This window comes from Triticum aestivum, chromosome 5A, assembly GCF_018294505.1.
Source record: "Triticum aestivum cultivar Chinese Spring chromosome 5A, IWGSC CS RefSeq v2.1, whole genome shotgun sequence".
In the NCBI taxonomy this organism is placed as follows: Eukaryota; Viridiplantae; Streptophyta; class Magnoliopsida; order Poales; family Poaceae; genus Triticum; species Triticum aestivum.
The window spans coordinates 651,043,500-651,063,326 of NC_057806.1; the positions used below are offsets into that span (position 1 = coordinate 651,043,500).

The 19,827-nt window shown below is 42.7% G+C and overlaps 2 protein-coding genes across 3 annotated transcripts; one reads left to right on the forward strand and one right to left on the reverse strand.

The window, feature by feature from the left end:
* The first annotated feature begins 12,363 nt into the window (after positions 1–12,363).
* On the forward strand, positions 12,364–14,523 carry LOC123108188 (indole-2-monooxygenase). Of its 2 annotated transcripts, none has more exons than XM_044530023.1 (2): positions 12,364–13,447; positions 13,609–14,523. In XM_044530023.1, the coding sequence occupies exons 1-2, from the start codon at positions 12,470–12,472 to the stop codon at positions 14,245–14,247; spliced, it is 1,617 nt and encodes a 538-aa protein (XP_044385958.1). In that variant the 5' UTR covers positions 12,364–12,469; the 3' UTR covers positions 14,248–14,523. The 2 variants fall into 2 exon arrangements, with proteins under 2 accessions (XP_044385958.1, XP_044385959.1); XM_044530024.1 differs by having other exon boundaries at positions 12,427–13,378; positions 13,609–14,423.
* Positions 14,524–14,753: 230 nt separating this feature from the next.
* On the reverse strand, positions 14,754–16,261 carry LOC123108189 (SART-1 family protein DOT2). The gene is made up of 4 exons (XM_044530025.1): positions 16,055–16,261; positions 15,697–15,912; positions 15,247–15,596; positions 14,754–15,136 (listed from the first exon to the last, which is right to left on the reverse strand). Exons 2-4 carry the CDS (start codon positions 15,890–15,892, stop codon positions 14,903–14,905), a joined length of 780 nt encoding a protein of 259 aa, XP_044385960.1. The 5' UTR covers positions 15,893–15,912; positions 16,055–16,261; the 3' UTR covers positions 14,754–14,902.
* Positions 16,262–19,827: the final 3,566 nt, after the last annotated feature.

The following is a 19,827-nucleotide window of genomic DNA, read 5'->3' on the forward strand; positions in this document are numbered from 1 at the left end:
AACGTTCACTACCGCAGATTAACGGACGAACGTCCACAAATTAGAACCGAACGTAAAACCGAGAAAAAACCCTAACCCTAAAAAATAAACTGGGAGAAAACCGTAAAAATTAACGCCGGATCGGTTTTTTCCGGTTAACCGGACTTGACCGGCGGCGGCAACGGCAACGGCAGCGGCACGGCGGCTCCGGCGAGACGGCGGGGCGGGGCGACGCGGGGCTGCAGGGCAAGGTAGCGGAGCGGCGGCGAGGCGGCGGAGCGGCGGCGAGGCGGCGGGGCGGCTCGGGTTGCAGGCGGCGGCGACTTGGCTCGGGGTCCCAAGGGGGGGGGCGGGGTTGGTATTTAAAGGGGGGGTGGCTGCCTTGGGCGAGGGGTGGCGCGACGGGAGTCCGCGCCGGACTCCCTCGGCGTCCGTGAGGCGGCGGGACTCCTCCCGCTCGGGAGGAAGGCGGTGGGGCGAGGTGGGCTGCGGCCCGGCTCGGCTTAGCCTTTGGCCCAATCGGGCGGCGAACTTTTTTTTATAAATAAATTTCGCCCAAAAGAAAAATCCTAATAAAATATAGAAAATTCTAATAATATCAAAAACAATTTTTTCCGTCTAAACCTAATATTTAGAACAAGGTGGACATTTTTCTGGCCTAAAAATGCAATTTTCAAAAATACATATTTTTTTGATTCAAATAAAATAGCGAATAAATTATAAATTTGATTTTAAAATTTCTTCTCCAATATTCCTTTCTTTTGAAGAAGTCATATTATCTTCTCTTATTTATTTTTATTATTGGAAATAATTGGAGAGAAATATTAAAATCAAATTGATCCTTTTTTAAAATTTGAGAAAAATTCAAATATGAAAATGAATGAAATCTCGAACTCTCTCCTTGGGTCCTTGAGTTGCTTAAGATTTCTAGGATTACAACCATAATGCAAATAAAATATGATATACATATGATGACCTATGTATAACATCCAAATTAAAAATTGGGATGTTACATAAAATTCCTTTAAATCAAAAATGCCCGTAGCTTTTATTATGGACTATACACAACACTCGTGGTGGGCATCCAACACTGCACCAGTGCGAGGACATGACGCATCAAGGCACAATGCTTACCAGGAGGAGCGTGCATAGAGATGACCAAAGATTCACATCGCGCCATGCAAGGGAGCGTTAGTGCAAACGTTCTCCCTTTAAAATATCAGTTTATAATATTGTCGAGCCAAGCCCAAACTCAGTTGAGCTTTCACTAGTAGAGAAATGGCTAGCCACAACTTTTGTTAGTGCGCGCCAATTTCAATCAACGCCACCACCAAAATTTTCAAATAGTAGTGGTGTTGGCATATTTGGTATGACATTACGAAGACTATAGTGGTGGCATTTGAATTTTTTTGAATGTCAGTTATTTGTGGGATCAACAACTGGTACAATGCGCCATATAGTAGTGATGTAGCATAACCAGAAACGGCGACACTATTAGGTTTTCATATGGCGTGATATGTGTTGATACCCCACCACTATATTATTTTGTAACATTTTTTACGTTGATTTTTTATAATTTTGAGTTGGTGGCGCCTATTGTAGACTCAAATTATATTATTTCTGTGTTGATTAGAAACTGCCACGCCATAGCTATTAGCTTTTATTTTTGAGTCTTTTATTATTTTATAACCTTTTATTACTTTGAGTCTTTTATTATTTCCCCGTCTTTTATTATACTGAGTCTTTTACATTTTGTGTATTTTTTGTCTTATTATTTTATAACCTTTTATTACTTTGAGTCTTTTATTATTTTCCCGTCTTTTATTATACTGAATCTTTTACATTTTGTGTATTTTTTGTCTTTTATTATTTTTAGTCTTTATTATTTTGTGTTTTTTATAATATTTTAGTTATTATTTTCAATTTTTTATTACCTTGAATCTTTTTATTACTTCGAGTCTTTTATTATTTTAAATTTTTATTACTTTCAACCTTTTATTATTTTGTATCTTCTGTTATTTTGAATTTATTTTTGGGCCTAGCCAACATTGCATCCCCGGTTCGGCCCAGCCCAATGTCGTCGGGTCGAAACATTGGTGGCCACAACCCCCTCCCCCACTCGATGCCTTTCTCTCTTGATCCCCTTTCTCGTCGCCTTTCTCTTTTGTCGATTCTGTTTTGCCGCCAGCTGTCGTTGGCCGATTTTGGTCATCTCCAGCGTCCTCCGGTGATGTGGTACACTTCTAGACCCCCCCTGCCATAGATCTATATCTCACATGTCACTAACGTTTCTCTGTGAGGTTTTGGCGACGACGACGGTTAGCGTTACAGCAATAGTGATGCTCGCAGGTGACGACGACGGAGAAGTGGGAACACGACGATGGTGAACTCACCTCCAATTCTCTGTGAGCACCTCAATATCTCTTATTTTTTGGTATGGCAGTGCCAAGATTAGTTAGGGTTCATGATTTGGCAGCTCTGGCAATTTTTGCAGCTCTCAATTCTGGTGTAGTAGAATTAGCTTGCCAATTTTGGCAGTTCCTAATTTTTGGCAGCTCATAATTAGTTATATGTCCTTGCCATTTTTGGCAACTCATAATTATCTTGTGTACATTACCCATGTGTGCCCAACTAGTGTACCAAAGCTTTGACACTGCCCATGTTTGCCAAATGTGTATGTTGCCCATGTTTGCCAAATGTGAACTGCAATTTATGTATATTGTCCAAAATGTTACCAAATCAGTGCCAAAACTTGTGTTAAAATAGTGCTTTGACACTGCGAGAAGAGTGCCAAAACTTTGAACTAGTTAAGTTAACAAAAAAATCGCTTGCCAAAGCTTTGACATTGCCAAAACAGGGCTGAAACTAGTGTTCAAACAGTGCCAATAACTAGTTCATACTCTAGTGACATTCATACTCTAGTGGCATTCATACCCTAGTTCTGATAACTAGCTACTGTAAAAACTTAACTAATTCATCCTAGGCATAAGTAGGATTCTTTTAGTTGTACTCTATTGGCATTCATACTAGTGTCAAAACTGAACTAGTTCATTCTCTAGTGGCATTCATACTCTATTAGCGTAAGTAGGATTCGTTTAGTTGTACTCTAGTGGCATTCATACTCTATTGGCATAAGTAAGATTCTTTTAGTTGTATTCAATTTCAAATATCACATTGTAAGCATATGTTGTCTAACTTGTTATCATTTTGTAGTTGTAGTCCATGAGTACCTACAACAGCCACTACCGGTCTTCTTGCAACATCGCGGCGTATGCGACGTCGACGGAGGCTAAAGGAGCACCAACCGCGTAAGATTACAAACACATCCATGGGTATTGCAAATACATGCATATATCTAACCATTCATGATGATTGCCAACACACATGCATATCTGAAGATTTCAAACATTTGACTTGGTGGGATATGTACCGTCTCCGACACCCATTGAGGAGAAGGTATGATGTGGACATGCCCAACCACGAGCTGATAGAGTATCACGAGAGTACAAATAAGGTCCCTCAAGGAGGTGAATGAGGTTCGAAGGAGGATAGGGATCAACTAATCAACGAGAAGGCTGACCTCTTTGATAACATGCTTAGGCTGGAGGAGTAGAGGGGTCAACTGGCTGGGGAGAGGGGTCAACTAAAGAAGGAGAGAAAGCTCCTCTGGGCAGAGAGGAATGAGCTGAAGATGGATAAAACACATTTCAGAAAAGAGGAAGAGAGCAGTAGGAACAAACTACGCCAGATGAAGTCAGTACTTGAACAAGAGATGTGATGACTTGGTTGAAGATGCGCATTTGTGAAGTTGGACTTGTTTAGTATTAGAACTACTAACTGTTGGAAAGTTGAATTGGTTAAGTTGATGAGTACCCATTTGTGGAGTTTAACTAGAAAAGCCTAGCTGCATTTTTTATAAGCGAAAAATCAATTTGCTGGCATTGGCCAACATGGCACGGCAGTGGTAACATATACTTACTAGTGGCATTGGACACGTGGCACACCATCAGTATCTAAAATACTGCTGACATGTGCTCCAACGCCACCAGTAAATTTTGCCACTGGCGCCATATTGGTGGCTTCGACCTCCCACGCCAGCAAGGCCAATCATGTCACGCCATAGCTAGGCTTTTCCGCACTAGTGTTTATCTGACTCACTTTTTTGTATCATCGATTTTTTTCCTATAGCACAAAGATACTTTGTTAAGTCGAGCTTGAGCTCAACAAACTTTTCTTTACTTCTCCCCATGAGCGAAAGTTGAACAGAGGTACTTTGTTAAGTCGAGCTTGAGCTCAACCAGGTTTTCTTTACTTCTACCCCTGAGTGAAATTGAACTTCATTCGTGATTGAACATTTTTTTTTGCAACTTTAATGAGCTTTCTTCAAGCCAAACTCGAGCCTAGGAACAAGCCTGAATGCCATTTCAGGCTTGCTCAAGGTTCGACATAGACACTACTAGGGAAAAGCCTAGCAGTAGCGCGGGTTTTAGGCCTATCAGTAACGCGGGGCGATGTGCTACTGATAAGGCGCTACAGCTAACGTATAGCAGTAGCATGCCTCTGCTGGGGCTACTGCTAAATCGACTTAGTAGTAGCGACTTCGCGGTGGAGCGCTACTGGTAATTACTAGTAGCGCTTCTCCCAGCCCGCGCTACTACTATTATTCCGTATTTTATTTCTTTTTTATTTCATATTGTATTCATACACCTCTATACAAGTTTTCATACAACAACAATTTGGAGATTGTTTTTACATCATAATGAGTTATTACATCATTGGGTGAAAGAACCATGGACTAGTTTCAAGTGGATGGACATCCACTTGAAACTAATCCGCGGTTCTTTCACGCAATGATATAATAAATATCATCATCATATCATTAACAACGTATCATCATAATACATCATTTTCATATAACACCTCCTCATGATCATCGTTTTGATCGATGAGACATCACATAGCAAGTTGGTCACTAATCATAATCACAACTACTCCTCATCATCAACTCTAACACATTGTACCACATAATAAACCTATTATACCTCATAGGACCTACTACATTCTCTTAGGACCTACTATATTCTCTAAGGTAAAATAGAAAAAAACAAGATAGCCCCTGGCTCTCCATTATGGAGAATGCAGATTATCCTGTCTCCAATTCTTGCCTTTCGCTTAATGTTGCTTCCAAGAACCTCCTTACGAATGTCCAAACATTTTTTCCACTCTTTGATTAGCATGTGTTCACCGGTTTCAGAAATCCGATATGCACAGGTGAGATCCGTAGGATGACCTGGCTGTAGGTTCAGAACTTCAAGGCGACCATTGTAATACATCAGATGGGGCACACAATCCATCGGGATTTTCTGTTGAAAAATTGAGTAATAACTTCGTAGTTAACAATGATGTACTAGTTTTAGAAGTATGTAAAAGATGAACGGATGTCGTAATAGTAAAAAATCTTACCAGGGTATCTCCATAGAAGTTATCGTGGTTCAACACGTGCACTAGTGGCACATATTCACCATAATTTGGAGGAGTTCGATAATAGGTATTGTAATTCTCAAAGAAAGTACAAAATGCGATCAGATGATTTTTTTCCTTATAAGTTAATTCGGAGCCATCAGTGTAGTGGGTTTTGTCTACCATCTTCTGCACATTATTTGAAGATTCAAAATAAGTTGTCAATGGAAATAAGTTGTCAACTATTTTGAACTAAACAATATAAATTAGTTAATAACTATGTTTGAGAAACTAACATTGAGGTAGAATCGGAAGCGTATCAACAAGGACCCAAATGTCCATATTGTTTTGCTTAATGTCAGGATCACCAAGATCCATGGTGACAATCATACCCTCATAAAAACCATACATTTTGCAAAGTGCTTCCCAGTTTTGGCAACCAAAATGGGTTACGCTCTGAGAATTGTACAGATTTACTTCAAAATCGATATCATGATGGGTCCTTAGGTGTATTTTCTTTGTTTGAAAATTTTCATGGTCTTCAAAACCCATCCTCTCCAAGACATAGCGTCTTGCATGGCATGGGATAAACTAGTCAAATTGTAAAAGATGAAAATTAGACGTTGAAATAGTTGAAGTCATGCTTAATTATGAAAAAAACACTTGTCATTGTTGCGTACCGTTTCAACATCGAAGGTCTCCTCGAACTTAATGCTGAAGCGCCGATCTTCGTCCAGCTCAACGAACATGTCGCACATACCTCAATCATCGTGGCACCAGCTACACTCCCCTGGGAGACTGTCGTCGTCCGAGTATGACATTTCCTACGTTCATAATTCAAAGATTAAACTTGTACAATTAAATATATGTACTAAAAAACCTAAATTAGATCATTATTTTTCGAGAAAATCCAGGACACTCGATATTTCCTACATATTCTAGCACAAGTCATGCCAGAATTCACAGCAAAATCCGGCATGACCTTTGCTAAAAAAGGACATATCGAGCGCCTGAAATTTACTGGAACGGAAATTAATCAACACTTCGGCAAAACATAGGCCACTTGGAGGTGTAAACTGAACATGAACGGCCACTTGGGCAACAACATATCCTATTTGAGCAAATATGACATGTTCAACTAGTTTTATTAATTCAACTAGTTCTTACTAAATATAAACTTACTATAAATAGAAAAAAACTAGTTCTTTCTAAAAGTAAAGTAGTTCAACTAGTTATATTGATTATCTTACTAAAAATACATTAGTTCTATTAATCGAACTAGTTCAACTAGTTTATTAATTTACTTACTAAAAATAAAATAGTTGCTTTAACTAAAAAAGTAAACTAGTTCTATTAATTTTCGTACCAAAAATAAAATAGTTGTATTAACTCAACTAGTTCAATTAAGCACTTACTATGAATAAAAATAAACTAGTTTTTACTAAAAATAAACTAGTTCAACTATTTATATTAATTTTCTTACTAATTCTATTAAACACTTACTAAAATTTAACCCTAACTAATTTGATGAACTCTAAAATTTAATCCTAATTAATTCGATGAACTCTAAAACTAATTCTACTTAACAACTACTATCATAATTAGCATCTAATTTGATGAACCCTAACTAATTAGATGAACTCTGAAATTTAACCCTAAGAACCCTAGCTAGGCAGAGGTAGGGGAGGAGGAGGAGGAGGGCGTGCTCACCTCTGGCGTCGGCGGAGTTAGGGAGAGGGGCACGCGGCGTCGAGGTTGGGGACGGGGTCGGGGCGGCGGGCGCACGGAGGAGGGCGGCGATGTAGGGGGGTGTCGAGGTCGGGGTCGGGGGCGGCGTCGAGGTCGCGGTCGGGGGCGGGGTGGCGTCGAAGGTGTGCGAAGAGCGACGGGTCGCGCACGGCGGCCGACGACGATGTAGGGCGGCGACAGCGGAGGAGTAGGGATTTTGGGGAAATGGTCGTGGGGAAGAACGAACCACGCGATTAATTAAGTTAAAAGTAGCAGTAGCGCGTTCCAGGAAGTGCGCTGCTGCTACGGTAGCTATAGCGCGTTTCCTAACAAGCGCTACTACTATTCCTTCTCTTTTTTATTTGCTTTCCATTTAATATTATTTTCATTAGCAGTAGTGCCTTTGTCCGTAAACGCGCTGCTACAAAACAAGTAGCGGTAGCGCGGTTCCACGTAGATCGCTACTACTATGTGTAGCCTATCGGCTAAGCCGTGGGAATTTTAGTAGTAGCGCTTTTGTACTCGGGTGCGCTACTGCTATAACTGTATCTGCAGCGCGCTTTTAAATACCGCGTTGCTGCTAATTAGCACCAGCGTGCGTTTTTATCCCGCGCTACTGCTAATGTTCTGTGTATAGGGTTTTCCCTAGTAGTGTAGTAGTGGGATCACATCTAGAATCCAAAGTCCATGATAGTGGGAATGAGGGAAACCTCGGCAGTTCCATAGAGTAAAAACATAATTGTTGATCATATTTACAGAGAGTTAATAATAGAACAAGAATTTACCCCTCTATACGAACATAGACCCTTTTTCTTGATCTACATCTAGAAGTAAAAGTCAAGATCAACAAGGTGAAAGAAATCCGCTCAGTCCACACCCCCTAGCTTCCAACATATGCTACTGAAGACGGTGACATCCCATGTCATGTGTCGTTCGAGAATGACCACTCAAGCTAGGCGATCCCTTAGACAAGGAAATAAAAGTTCTTTCCTAGGGCATTTATTATTGAGGTCCAATTTCTATGAATTAAAGGTATTCAAATCTATCATCGTAGGCCCAAAAGTATAGAAGGGTCATGCATCCATATATGAATTAGGGGAATCATATCATCACTGCATAAATTCTGATAAGTTGGGTTAAATTTTAACCAACTAGGGTTGTCACTGTTACTTTCAGCATAGAGTTGTGACATTATGAGCAGCGTGTGCATCAAACCAAGAAACAAACATGGTTGCTTATTTCACTACATATCTATTACAATAAGATACTACTCCCTCTGTTTCTAATTATAAGATGTTTCAGATATTGCAACATGGACTACATGCGGATTAAGATGAGTGAATATACACATTAAAACTAAAGGAAATATGCCCTAGAGGCAATAATACAGTTGTTATTTTATACTTCCTTATTCATGAAAAAGGTTTTCATGCTAGAATTGTATTGATCGGAAACTTAAATACATGTGTGAATACATAAACAAATACAGTGTCCCTAGTAAGCCTCTACTAAACTAGCTCGTTGATCAAAGATGGTTAAGGTTTTCTAACCATGGACATGAGTTGTCATTTGATAACGGGATCACATCATTAGGAGAATAATGTGATGGACAAGACCCATCTGTTAGCTTAGCATAATGATCGTTCAGTTTTATTGCTATTGCTTTCTTCACGTCAAATACATATTCTTTCGACTATGAGATTATGCAACTCCCGGATACCAGAGGAATACCATATGTGCTATCAAACGTCACAACGTAACTGGGTGATCATAAAGATGCTCTACAGGTATCTCCGAAGGTGTTTGTTGAGTTGGCATAGATCGAGATTAGGATTTGTCACTCCGAGTATCGAAGAGGTATCTCTGGGCCCTCTCGGTAATACACACCATAAGCTTGCAAGCAAACAACTAAGGAGTTGGTCACGAGGTGATGTATTACGGAACGAGTAAAGAGACTTGCCAGTAACGATATTGAACTAGGTATGAAGATACCGACGATCGAATCTCGGGCAAGTAACATACTGATGGACAAAGGGAATTACGTATGTTGTCATAACGGTTCGACCCATAAAGATCTTCATAGAATATGTAGCAGCCAATATGGGCATACAGGTTCTGCTATTGGTTATTGATCGGAGAGGTGTCTCGGTCATGTCTACATAGTTCTCGAACCTGTAGGGTCCGCACGCTTAACGTTCGTTGACGATATAATATTATATGAGTTATGTGATTTGGTGACCGATTATTGTTCGGAGTCCCGGATGAGATCACAGACATGACAAGGAGTCTCGAAATGGTCGAGAGGTAAAGATTGATATATAGGACGATGGTATTCAGACACCGGAAGTGTTCCGGAGGGTACCGGATACATATCAGATCACAGGAAGGGGTTCCGGGCACCCCCGACCAAAGATATGGGCCTTATGGGCCAAGAGGGGAAACACACCCCATATGGGCCGGCCAAGGTGGAGAAGGAAAGGGGAAGAAGGGAAGGAAAGAAAGGGAATGTGATTCCCCATTCGCCCTCTTTCCTTCCCCCTCTGATATATATGGCAGGGGGCGCACGGATTGGGAGGAGCCCAAGTAGGATTCGGTCCTACTTGGGGCGCCTCCTGGTCTCTCCCCTCCCCTTCCCACCTATATATATGGGGGGGGGGGGGGCTTAGCACACCCCAGATAATTATTTAACCGTGTGCGGCGCCCCCTTCACCGTTTACACCCTCGGTCATATTTTCGTAGTGCTTAGGCGAAGCCCTGCGAGGATCACTTCACATAACCGTCACCACGCCGTTGTGCTGACGGAACTCATCTACTACCTCGACGTCTTGCTGGATCAAGAAGGCGAGGGACGTCACCGAGCTGAACGTGTGCAGAACGCGAAGGTGGCGTGCGTTCGGTACTTGGTCGGTTGAAGCGCGAATAAGTTCGACTACATAAACCGCGTTGTGAAACGCTTCCGCTCACGGTCTATGAGGGTACGTAGACACACTCTCCCCCTCGTTGCTATGCATCTCCTTGATAGATCTTGCGTGTGCGTAGAATTTTTTTTATTTTCCATGCAACGTTACCCAACAAAAATGTGTCTAGATGCATACAAATATGAGAAAATAGAGAAAACGTAAAACATCTTATAGTTAGGAACGAAGGACCAATAAGAAAAAAGTGACCATCTTTTAAATGAGTTAAGCTAAATGACTTTTCCACAGATCAAGGGAAAGGTACGCATGTGATACCCATGACCCGCTGAAACTAGGAGACTGAAAGAATTTTCCGACAAAGAGGAACATGAAAAGATATATCTATCTGGCTAAGAAAGAACCGATAAACAGGCAATGTCAAAAACTCAATGACAAATCCTTCATTTTTTGTGAATACTCTAGAATTTTTTATTAGCTCACTGATATATACTCTATAATATTTCATTAATTTTGCAACAGAAAATTCAATTAGCTTCAGAGTCGTCGGCCATGATATTTGATGATACCATGAGATAGATATGAACACGTACAAATATTGCAATGCATCTACATGACATAAATAAATATGTGAAGACTTGCTTTTTTCTTTTAAAAACTACTTAATCTAGAATATTTTCCTAGAAAAATATATTTAAGGGTAGCCTTTCGAAAAGTAAAAACACCGTACATTATTTTTCCTTTGTAATGTATCCTCTAAATTTGATGTTATTTTGCATTATGCATGATATACATTAAAATTGTGGACTAAAACATTGTATCAAAATTATGTGGTTTATTTTGCAAAGAGTAGTAGAAAATAATATTGGGTCAAATTATAAGTCAAAGAATGAGTTATAATGAAATAAAAAAGTTTAGTACAAATAATTTTACCCATTCATTCTAACTTGTCATGGGGCGATTAATTATTTGTACTACTATTCATCGTTATTATGATTAGAAATTAATTAAACACAATACGATAATATCTCAAACTAACTCCAAAAGACTTAGTGATGTAATACAGATAAACAGAAGAACCGACGGTTTCGGCAAAACAATATAGCATACACATTTAATAAGAAAAATAGACACACAATTCATGACTGTTAACTATAGTACCGCTCAAACTGAAGTCTATGATTGGAAATGTATTGTGACACTCAATGTGAGTTTGATTATTTTGAAAAGAAACTAAAATAATAATATTTTCTAAATGGTGATTAACTTTTTGTCAAACTTATTTCCACTTCTACATTAGTGTACAATGATCTTCATAATCACTGAACTTTTCTCAACCTTTACAAACTTTATTCAATCCTGAACTCAAGCCTAGGATCAAGCTCAAATGCTAATCGGACTAAGTTGAGCTCATGTTGAGATTTTACGAGCTCGAGCTTGTTACAAAGCTATAACACCAATTTAATTTTGATTAAGCTTCCATCGATCTTGGTCAAAGCGTCAGTCGAAATGATCTCAGCCTCGCAACAAGCTCTAATGCAAATTTAGGCTCACTTGAGGTTCTTCAAGCTCGATCTTATCAACAAGCTCAAGTGTCAATTTAAGGCTTGCCAAAGCTTATAGCCAGGCATAATAATTAATTGCAGTTCAGTCTCACTCAAGGTTCTACCAACCTCAATGAAGTCGCTCTTGATTCTAGCAGCAAACTGGAGTGCCAGTTTAATCTCGATTGATCCAGTTGAGCGTGATCCTAGCAACAAGTTTGAATGCCCAATCGTTACTTGCTCGAGGTCTGCTCATGCTTCTACGAAGCTCAGTCTATCAGATCCTACCTCGAGCTCGAGTATTGATTAGAAAAATTGGAGTAGAAAACTTATGGACGTAGTTAATACTAACAATGAAATATGATTTACAGTAAATGGAATGATGTACAACAGACTATAATAAATGTTAGGAACTTGTTCTGTGGAAAGTTATATAATTATATTTGCACATGTCACATATAGTAATGTCTTAAATGAATATTTGTAATGACGCATTCCCACCATTTTTTTTAACGAAATCCTAAGATTTAAAATGCAATTTTGGCTAGCTTCATAAGAACGAGCTCATACGTGCACAATTGTTGCACTCTTGTTGAGGACATGTTTTCTAGAGAGAACGCAACTATGTGGACCGAAAGAGATATACGTTGTTCCCCGCAATAAAAAAGAGATATACGTGCACGGATCCACCCTCAGCGGCTCATACGTGCACAATTGTTGCACTCTTGTTGAGGACATGTTTGATTGGCATGAATTGCATCCACGGATCCAGCCTCAGCTATAAAAGCGTGCACGCACCCAACAAGAGAGTTCTGCATCCACTCTCAGCCATAGTGTTAGAGGATGCGAGGCGATATGGCTCAAGTACTCACCATCTTCTCCCCGGAAGTTCTGCTCTCACTCTTGCTCTGCTTCTTCGTACTACGCCGCTACTACTTGGCAAGACGATCTGCGAACAATTGCAGTGATCATGGCCGCCGTCTCCCGCCGTCGCCTCCGAAGCTCCCTCTCATAGGCCACCTGCACCTCGTCGGCCCCGACCCGCACATCTCCCTCGCCGAGCTCTCAAGGAAGCACGCCGGCCGCGACGGCCTCATGCTCCTCCGCCTCGGCCAGGTGCCCAACCTCGTCGTCTCCTCCCCGAGCGCCGCCGAGGCCGTCCTGCGCACGCACGACCACGTCTTCGCCTCCCGCCCGCCGTCCATCGTCGCCGGCGTCCTCCTCAGCGGCCCCTCCGACGTCGCCCTCACCCCCTACGGCGAGTACTGGCGGCAGGCCAGGAAGCTCGTTACCACCCACCTGCTGAGCGCCCGGAAGGTGCGCGCGCTCCAGGGCGGCCGCGAGGAGGAGGTGCGCCTTGTGGTGGCCAAACTCCGGGCGGCCGCGGCCGCCCGCTCTGCCGTCGACATGACCGAGCTGCTCGGCGGCTTCACCAACGACGTCGTATGCCGCGCCGTGTCCGGGAAGTTCTTCAGGGAGGAAGGCAGGAACGAGCTGTTCCGGGAGCTCATCGCCGGGAACGTGGCTGCGATAGGGGGGTTCAACCTGGAGGACTACTTCCCGAGCTTGGCCAAGGTAGGTCTTCTCCGGCGAGTGGTGCTCGGCAAGACGAGGAGGCTGAAGAAGAGATGGGACGAGTTGCTCGACAAGATCATAGACGACCACGCGACCAAATCACCATGGCTAGTAGGAGTACATCAGCATCAACCCAATGAGCAAGAGCAAAACCAACAAGATGAAGACAGAGACTTGGTAGATGTTCTCCTCTCTCTTCAACACGAGTACAATCTCACTAGAGACAACGTCAAGGCCATCTTGTTGGTAATTCGCTTAGCTTCCTGAACGTTTCCCTCTGAACTAAACACTACTCCCTCTTAAAAAAATATAAGAACGTTTAGAACAGAGGGAGTAATTTTTAATTATTTGATTAATATTTCTGATGGTTAATTTTCATTGATATATAATTCCAAATATGTAAACAGGACATGTTCTCTGCGGGCACAGACACGTCATCCATCGTCCTGGAGTTCGCCATGGCGGAGCTCATGCGGAAGCCACACCTCATGGCCAAACTCCAGGCCGACGTGAGGAGCAAGACACCCAAGACCCAGCAAACAGTCAAGGAGGACGATCTGGGCAACATGTCCTACCTCAAGGCTGTGGTGAAGGAGACGCTCCGGCTCCACCCACCGGCGCCGCTCCTCCTCCCACACCTCTCCATGGCCGAGTGCGACGACGTCAACGGCTACATGGTCCCGGCAGGGACACGCGTCATCATCAACGCGTGGGCTCTCTGCAGAGACACCGAGTCCTGGGGGATGAAGGCGGAGGAGTTCTGGCCGGAGAGGTTCATAGACGGGGCCAAAGCAGCTGCCGACTTCAAAGGGAGGGATTTCCAATTCCTGCCGTTTGGAGCCGGGCGGAGGATTTGCCCCGGGATGGGCTTTGGGCTCGCCACGGTCGAGGCCATGCTTGCCAACCTTGTTTATTGCTTCGACTGGGAGCTCCCCGATGGGATGCGGGAGGAGGACGTTGACATGGCCGACGTGTTTGGAGTGACGATGCGTCGGAAGGAGAAGCTTGTTCTTGTCCCAAGAATACCACAAGATGCAAACATATAGTGCATGCGCACCATTCCATACTATCAGTTAGTATAGCCGCAATAAAAATTTAGACCAACTCAAATATGAACATCTCCTAGTTATGCTTCTCTCCTACAGAATGTAAAAAACGCAGGAACTGTACTTTTTGCAGGAATTGTTTCTTTAGGAGAGATAAAGACACATGTTGCATTGGACTTCTCAAAAGAAGTGAAAACACAAGGTTTGAGCAAATGTTGAGAATCCTCCAACACTGGAAGGAAAAGGAAGGATTCCTATAGGATTTTTTAAAGCAAATCCTACAATCTATAGAGTACATAGGAAAGTTTTCCTATATGAATTCATTGTTACGAAATTCTTGTAAAGTTCTTTTGTTCTAAACTGGGCCTAAATCTAGGCCTCCTTTGGTCCTTCCAAACATGATCTAGTGGTCTGCATTGGAGGCTTAAGTGGGTTTACGACATAATGTGGAATAACGGCCATCATTACTAATGACCCAAACAGCCATGAATTAGTTGAGCTCAAGATTAAATAAGAGTGTAAAATTTTAGCAAAGAGAATACTATTGAACGCCAATCCCCGTATAGAACCAAAGAAAACAACTGTGCATTTTCCATGCATGAAGGCCTGAGGATGTCAAAATGATTAGGCAAGTAAACAATTTAGAAGTATGTTGCTAGCCAGCATGCCTTGATCTTGCATTGCCGCTTAAAACAAGGTATGGTGTCTTGTTGCGCGCTTGGGCCTCCCTCATCTTCTCCGCGGACATTAAAGGCGTGTCGGAAGATTTCATCCGCTTGGTTTTCAACTCATCCTGGTACTTCCTCTGCCGTTTCTCCTGCTTCGTCTTGCCAGGGCCCTTGCCATGGAATTTGCGTGAAAGCTCCCGAAATGCCTCCTTCATAGTCATCTGTGGACAAAATCATCAGGCTCTGAGAAATGTTATCATTGTGTGTCATCTATTATTATTCCTGATGACAAATGAATGCAGACAAAAAAACATTTGGATCTAGTACTTACCACTCGACCAAACTCATCAGTTCTCTCTATGTTAATTTCTTTTGGTCCATCCTTGATACCAACAGGCTTGCTTTTCTTCTTGTCACTGATTTTTTCACCACCCTCATCAAGTGTCCCTCTGTCCTTAAGAAGCCTCAGAGCACCAGCCAAACCTTTGCCAATTTCAGCTTCATGCAGAACCTCGTCCGGTTTGACTGCTGCATCTTCTCCATCCTTTACTTGGTCTTCAATTCCAGCTGTCATTTTCCTTGCCGCCGACCCGCTTTTGTCATCTTTTGACAGAGTGCCTGAAGACGCCGCACCGTCATCTTCGTCCGCAAACACGTCACGCGCTTCTCGCTTGCATGTTTCTACAAAACAAACGATACGCGACATCAGTACACTTGAGTTGTTAGTCAAGTCCTGTGCAGTCCCAATTCATACAGAAAGTAAATACGTCAAGCAGGTTACCTGCATTCAGTTGTAAGCCCAACACGAACTCATCCATCTCTGTGATAAGGATCTTACTCCGCGGAGCGTCGCCTCGGCCCTCATTTGCGATGGCCGGTCCTGCGACAGCCAGAGGACCGCAAGCCGCAGCGTGTTGCTGCTTCCTTGGAGCCTCCTCCCGGCCCTGGCGCAATGATTCTGACGCCTTTTCACCCATACCAAATTCAGTTATCCTCCCTGAAAATACGTACTATGACTTTAGGTTTCCGCTTAGGTTTTCCGCGATCGGATGGCGCCGACTGATTCTCCGAAGCGATGCAAAGGCAGAAGCAGAGCAAAACGAACAGCAGCCGAAGGAATCGGGCTAGGGTTTGCTTACCAACAGCAGAAGGGATCGCGTCGCCGGTTCGAGGAAGAAGGGTCTGGGTCGCGTCAGTGGGGATGGTAGTGCACGGTGTCGGTGTGGGGGAGGGTGGCTATGTGCGGGCAGAGGCGGCGACCCCCGCGCTGTCGCTGGCGCCGGCGAAGAGGATTTGTTGCGAGATCCGGCGAAGAAAGGCACGAACGACACTACGGGGGCGAAACCATTATATATATTTTTCTTGGCTTGAGAATTGCGAAACCGTTTATGTTTGCAACCGAACCGAAGTAGTGGCCCACGAGACGGTGAGATGGGCCGGCAGTGCGCCAGCTCTCGGCCTAACCAGGCCCGACCTAAGGCTGGTCCACCTGCTTAAAAAATTCCCTAAAAACTGTACGCCACATCGGATTTGAATTGTCGGGTGTGAATTCCATCAGGTTCATATTGCGTCTCACTGTCAAGTTTTGGTTAGAGGGATCAACAACCAAGATCGAGGGCCATACAAGGTCATGTCCATATATAGATCATCGGAGACCAGGCCGGGCCGGCAAAGTCCGAGGCCCTGTGCCAAACTCTAAAATAGGCCCCGGCACACTAGAGAAACTACATAACTATATAATAATATAAAGATCACAATTTTCTTGACCCTCAAAGTTATTTTCTGTCTTTGGCCATCTTTAGGGCTAGGAGCATTGTCATTATTATTATCATGTGCATGCTCTTGATCAAGTGACCGATTATCAGATGACACTTGTGGTTTTTTTTATATAATAAACTTATCTGTATCTTGTCTCGAGATCAAGTTAAAACCCCGAGTTTTTGTTTCTTCAAACGATTTTAACCAGAGTCTTGTTTTCTAAAAAAAAGACATGACTTAGATCTTGCAATACTACACACCTAATAGAAAGAACAAAACTAGCAATACAAGATTTTAGCGAAACTATATAGGGAACGAAATCGGAACAACTCAAAGTGAAGATCAAGGGCTCACGGAATCACCGGTTATCGGAGATGAATTGAAGCAAACCTTCCCTGTCTTCCTGTCCTGGTTGCCGTTCAAGCGTTCCTGGTCCTGTCGGCCTGCCGATCTGATCTGCCGTCTACGTCGCTGGGACGCTAGCCCTAGCCGCCACACGAAGAAACGGATGGAGGGACGGTTCGCTCACTCGGTCGCTCCTACTCTAGATTTTTTTTACATGGAACACCTAGCATTCCATTAGCTAGTGGACACGGCTGAATCGCCTGCCACAACACCCATTACATCCGGTGGAAAGTTGGTGAGCCACATTCGGTCACCACCTGGAGCCAACCTTGAACCTAGACTAGCCAGCAAATGGGCTAGTTCATTGCAAGAACGATGATTAAACAACACTTTATGCTGAATGAACCCCATCTCGAGAAGTATTTGGACTCTCTAAAAATGCTCCCGAGCTGGCTTCTACCTGACGAGTTAGAAACAATGACCTGTTGTAGAGGAAGGCAGTCCGTCATGAAGATTACCTGTCCCATGCTAAACCCTCAGCCATGTTGATTGCCTTCATGAGAGCCACAGCTTGAGCATGAATCACGACGGATATGTTTGAGAGATTGCCTGCAACAGCGCAGATCACATCACCGCTTGTGTCCCTGGAGATGCACCCCATCCTCCCTAGCCATGTGGATGGCTGGTAAGAGGCATCAAGGTTAATCATGACCCAATCAATCGGTGGCGCCTTCCACTTGTTGGGAGCAACTGACTGGACTTTGGCCGTGGTGGAGTTGTAATCGTGCCACTCAGCAGTGTTGGCAGAAATTTGGCTTGCAAACTATGAAGCAGATGCTATCCTCTAAATCGCTGTTTTTGTTTCCTGATGGAACTTGGTCACTGGCCCTGGCTGGGGCTGTTGTAGTACGCCAGACAAGTCGCGACTCAGGATACGCAAGCGCACCAGGACAGCGGCGGCCCAGAGAGGCAAAGTGGAAGATCTGTTGAGCAGAGGCGGCCCATCTATATAAAATAACAGAAGTCGTCTAAAAAATATAAATAAAAAGGCTACTACTAGTAATGCATACTAAATCTGAGGGCCCAAACAGATTGCCTTCATTTTCACCATGAACGGTGTGGTTTTAATGATGAATAAACTTATAGGGAATCGTCGATGCTAGTAGTGTGTCATGTACTCTATGGGCCACCCTACTTAGAAGTGATTTTAAGGAAGTATTCTTAAAATCTCAAGAAGTGATTTTAAGCTGTATAGAGAGGGCCTTCAACCTTTGATTGATAAAATCTTGAAAATGAATTCTTGGATGGAGAGTAAAGCTTTTATCTTATAGAGGCATGATCAGTCTTATTAAGTCTTGCCTTGCTAGCATTCCTATATATTTCCTATCCTTTTTCAGATTCACTAAATGGGCATTAGATCTTATCAACTCCCATATGGATACTTGTCCGTGGAATGACTTTGAGGGGCATAGGAAAATACATTTAGCTAACTAGTAGTTAATGTGTATGAACTGGATGTTTGGGGGCTTATTAGTATTCTTAACCCGCATGACCTCAACATTTTCCTCTTGGGCTCTTGGGTAAAAATACACAGGGCACGAGAGGGTAGGGTTCGGAGGAAATTGGTTGATCCCATATACCAACCTTAATTTCCTAAAAATTTATGTAGTGATGCTCTTTGGGCCTCCAACTTCGAGAAATGGGTTATGTGGGCAACAAAAGTAGTGAAGTTTGGGTCTAGATGGATATTGGGGGCGATAAGAGCAATAGATTTTGGGAAGATTCATGGTTTGTGTCATCCCCCCTTGTTGTTCAATATTGGGACCTCTACTGTGTCTATAGAGAACAATGCAAAACCATTCGTCATATTGGGGATGGTCAGACTCTTAAGCTAACCTTTAGGAGAAACTTTGATGAGCCAATGATGATACTTTGGTTTGAGCTTGAGGAAATTGCCGAGAGTATTTCCTATTCATACTCCAATGACTCTTTAATTTGGCAATATGAAAACTTTTGGCAAAACTCTTCTAGCTCTCTTTATGCAATCATAAATTATAGGGGTGTGGTTCCTGTTTTCCTCCCTCGGTTTGGAAGCTATTAATCCCACCTAGAATTCATGTAATTTTGTGGCTTACTTTCCAGAATAAGCTCATGACTAGGGAAAACCTCAAGAAGAGAAATCTCAAGTAGCCCGAAGACTATGTTTTTTGTTTTTGTGGTGAAACTATCCAATGTGTGTTCTTTGATACCATTGTAGCTAGGCAAGTTTCGACTAAAGTTAGTGAATTTTGACAGATCCCTGGGAAGCAACTTGGAGTTTGTTGCTTCTCTTTGGGCGTCTAGAAGAAAATTTGATGCTTTGAATAATATGTGTGTTGTTATTCTTTGGGCCCTGTGGAAACACATGAATTTGCTTTTAATGTTTTTCCCGGATCTCTATTAGTCATATTTGGTGGCTGGTTACAAGACTGATAAAAAATCGAGACTGGTCCTCATAGATCACATGTTGGATCAAGTGGAGTTGTTTTATATTCATGTGGTATGGATGATCAATATCCCTTTCCAGATAGAGTACGGGCGATACATATTCCGAGAGTGAATGTTTAACCGCTCGAGGCTCTCCCTGAAGTACATCATAGGAAAGGAGATGATGACTATGCAACAAACAAGGCTCGGCACATTGATGTTGTCTTAGCGAGCTCTAACTCCACTCTGGAGGTTGTTGTTGGAAGTATGTCGTAGAGGCAATAATATTGTATTATTATATTTATGTTTTCATAATTAAGAGTTTATATTCTACATTATAACT

Excerpts from the sequence above, each read along its gene's own strand:
- LOC123108188 (XM_044530023.1), top strand. The coding sequence starts at position 12,470 with ATGCGAGGCGATATGGCTCAAGTACTCACCATCTTCTCCCCGGAAGTT. Across the intron at positions 13,448-13,608 it reads ACGTCAAGGCCATCTTGTTG|GACATGTTCTCTGCGGGCAC; the intron begins GTAATTCGCTTA and ends ATATGTAAACAG.
- LOC123108189 (XM_044530025.1), bottom strand. The coding sequence starts at position 15,892 with ATGGGTGAAAAGGCGTCAGAATCATTGCGCCAGGGCCGGGAGGAGGCT. Across the intron at positions 15,597-15,696 it reads GGGCTTACAACTGAATGCAG|AAACATGCAAGCGAGAAGCG; the intron begins GTAACCTGCTTG and ends TTTGTTTTGTAG. Across the intron at positions 15,137-15,246 it reads CTGATGAGTTTGGTCGAGTG|ATGACTATGAAGGAGGCATT; the intron begins GTAAGTACTAGA and ends TTTTGTCCACAG.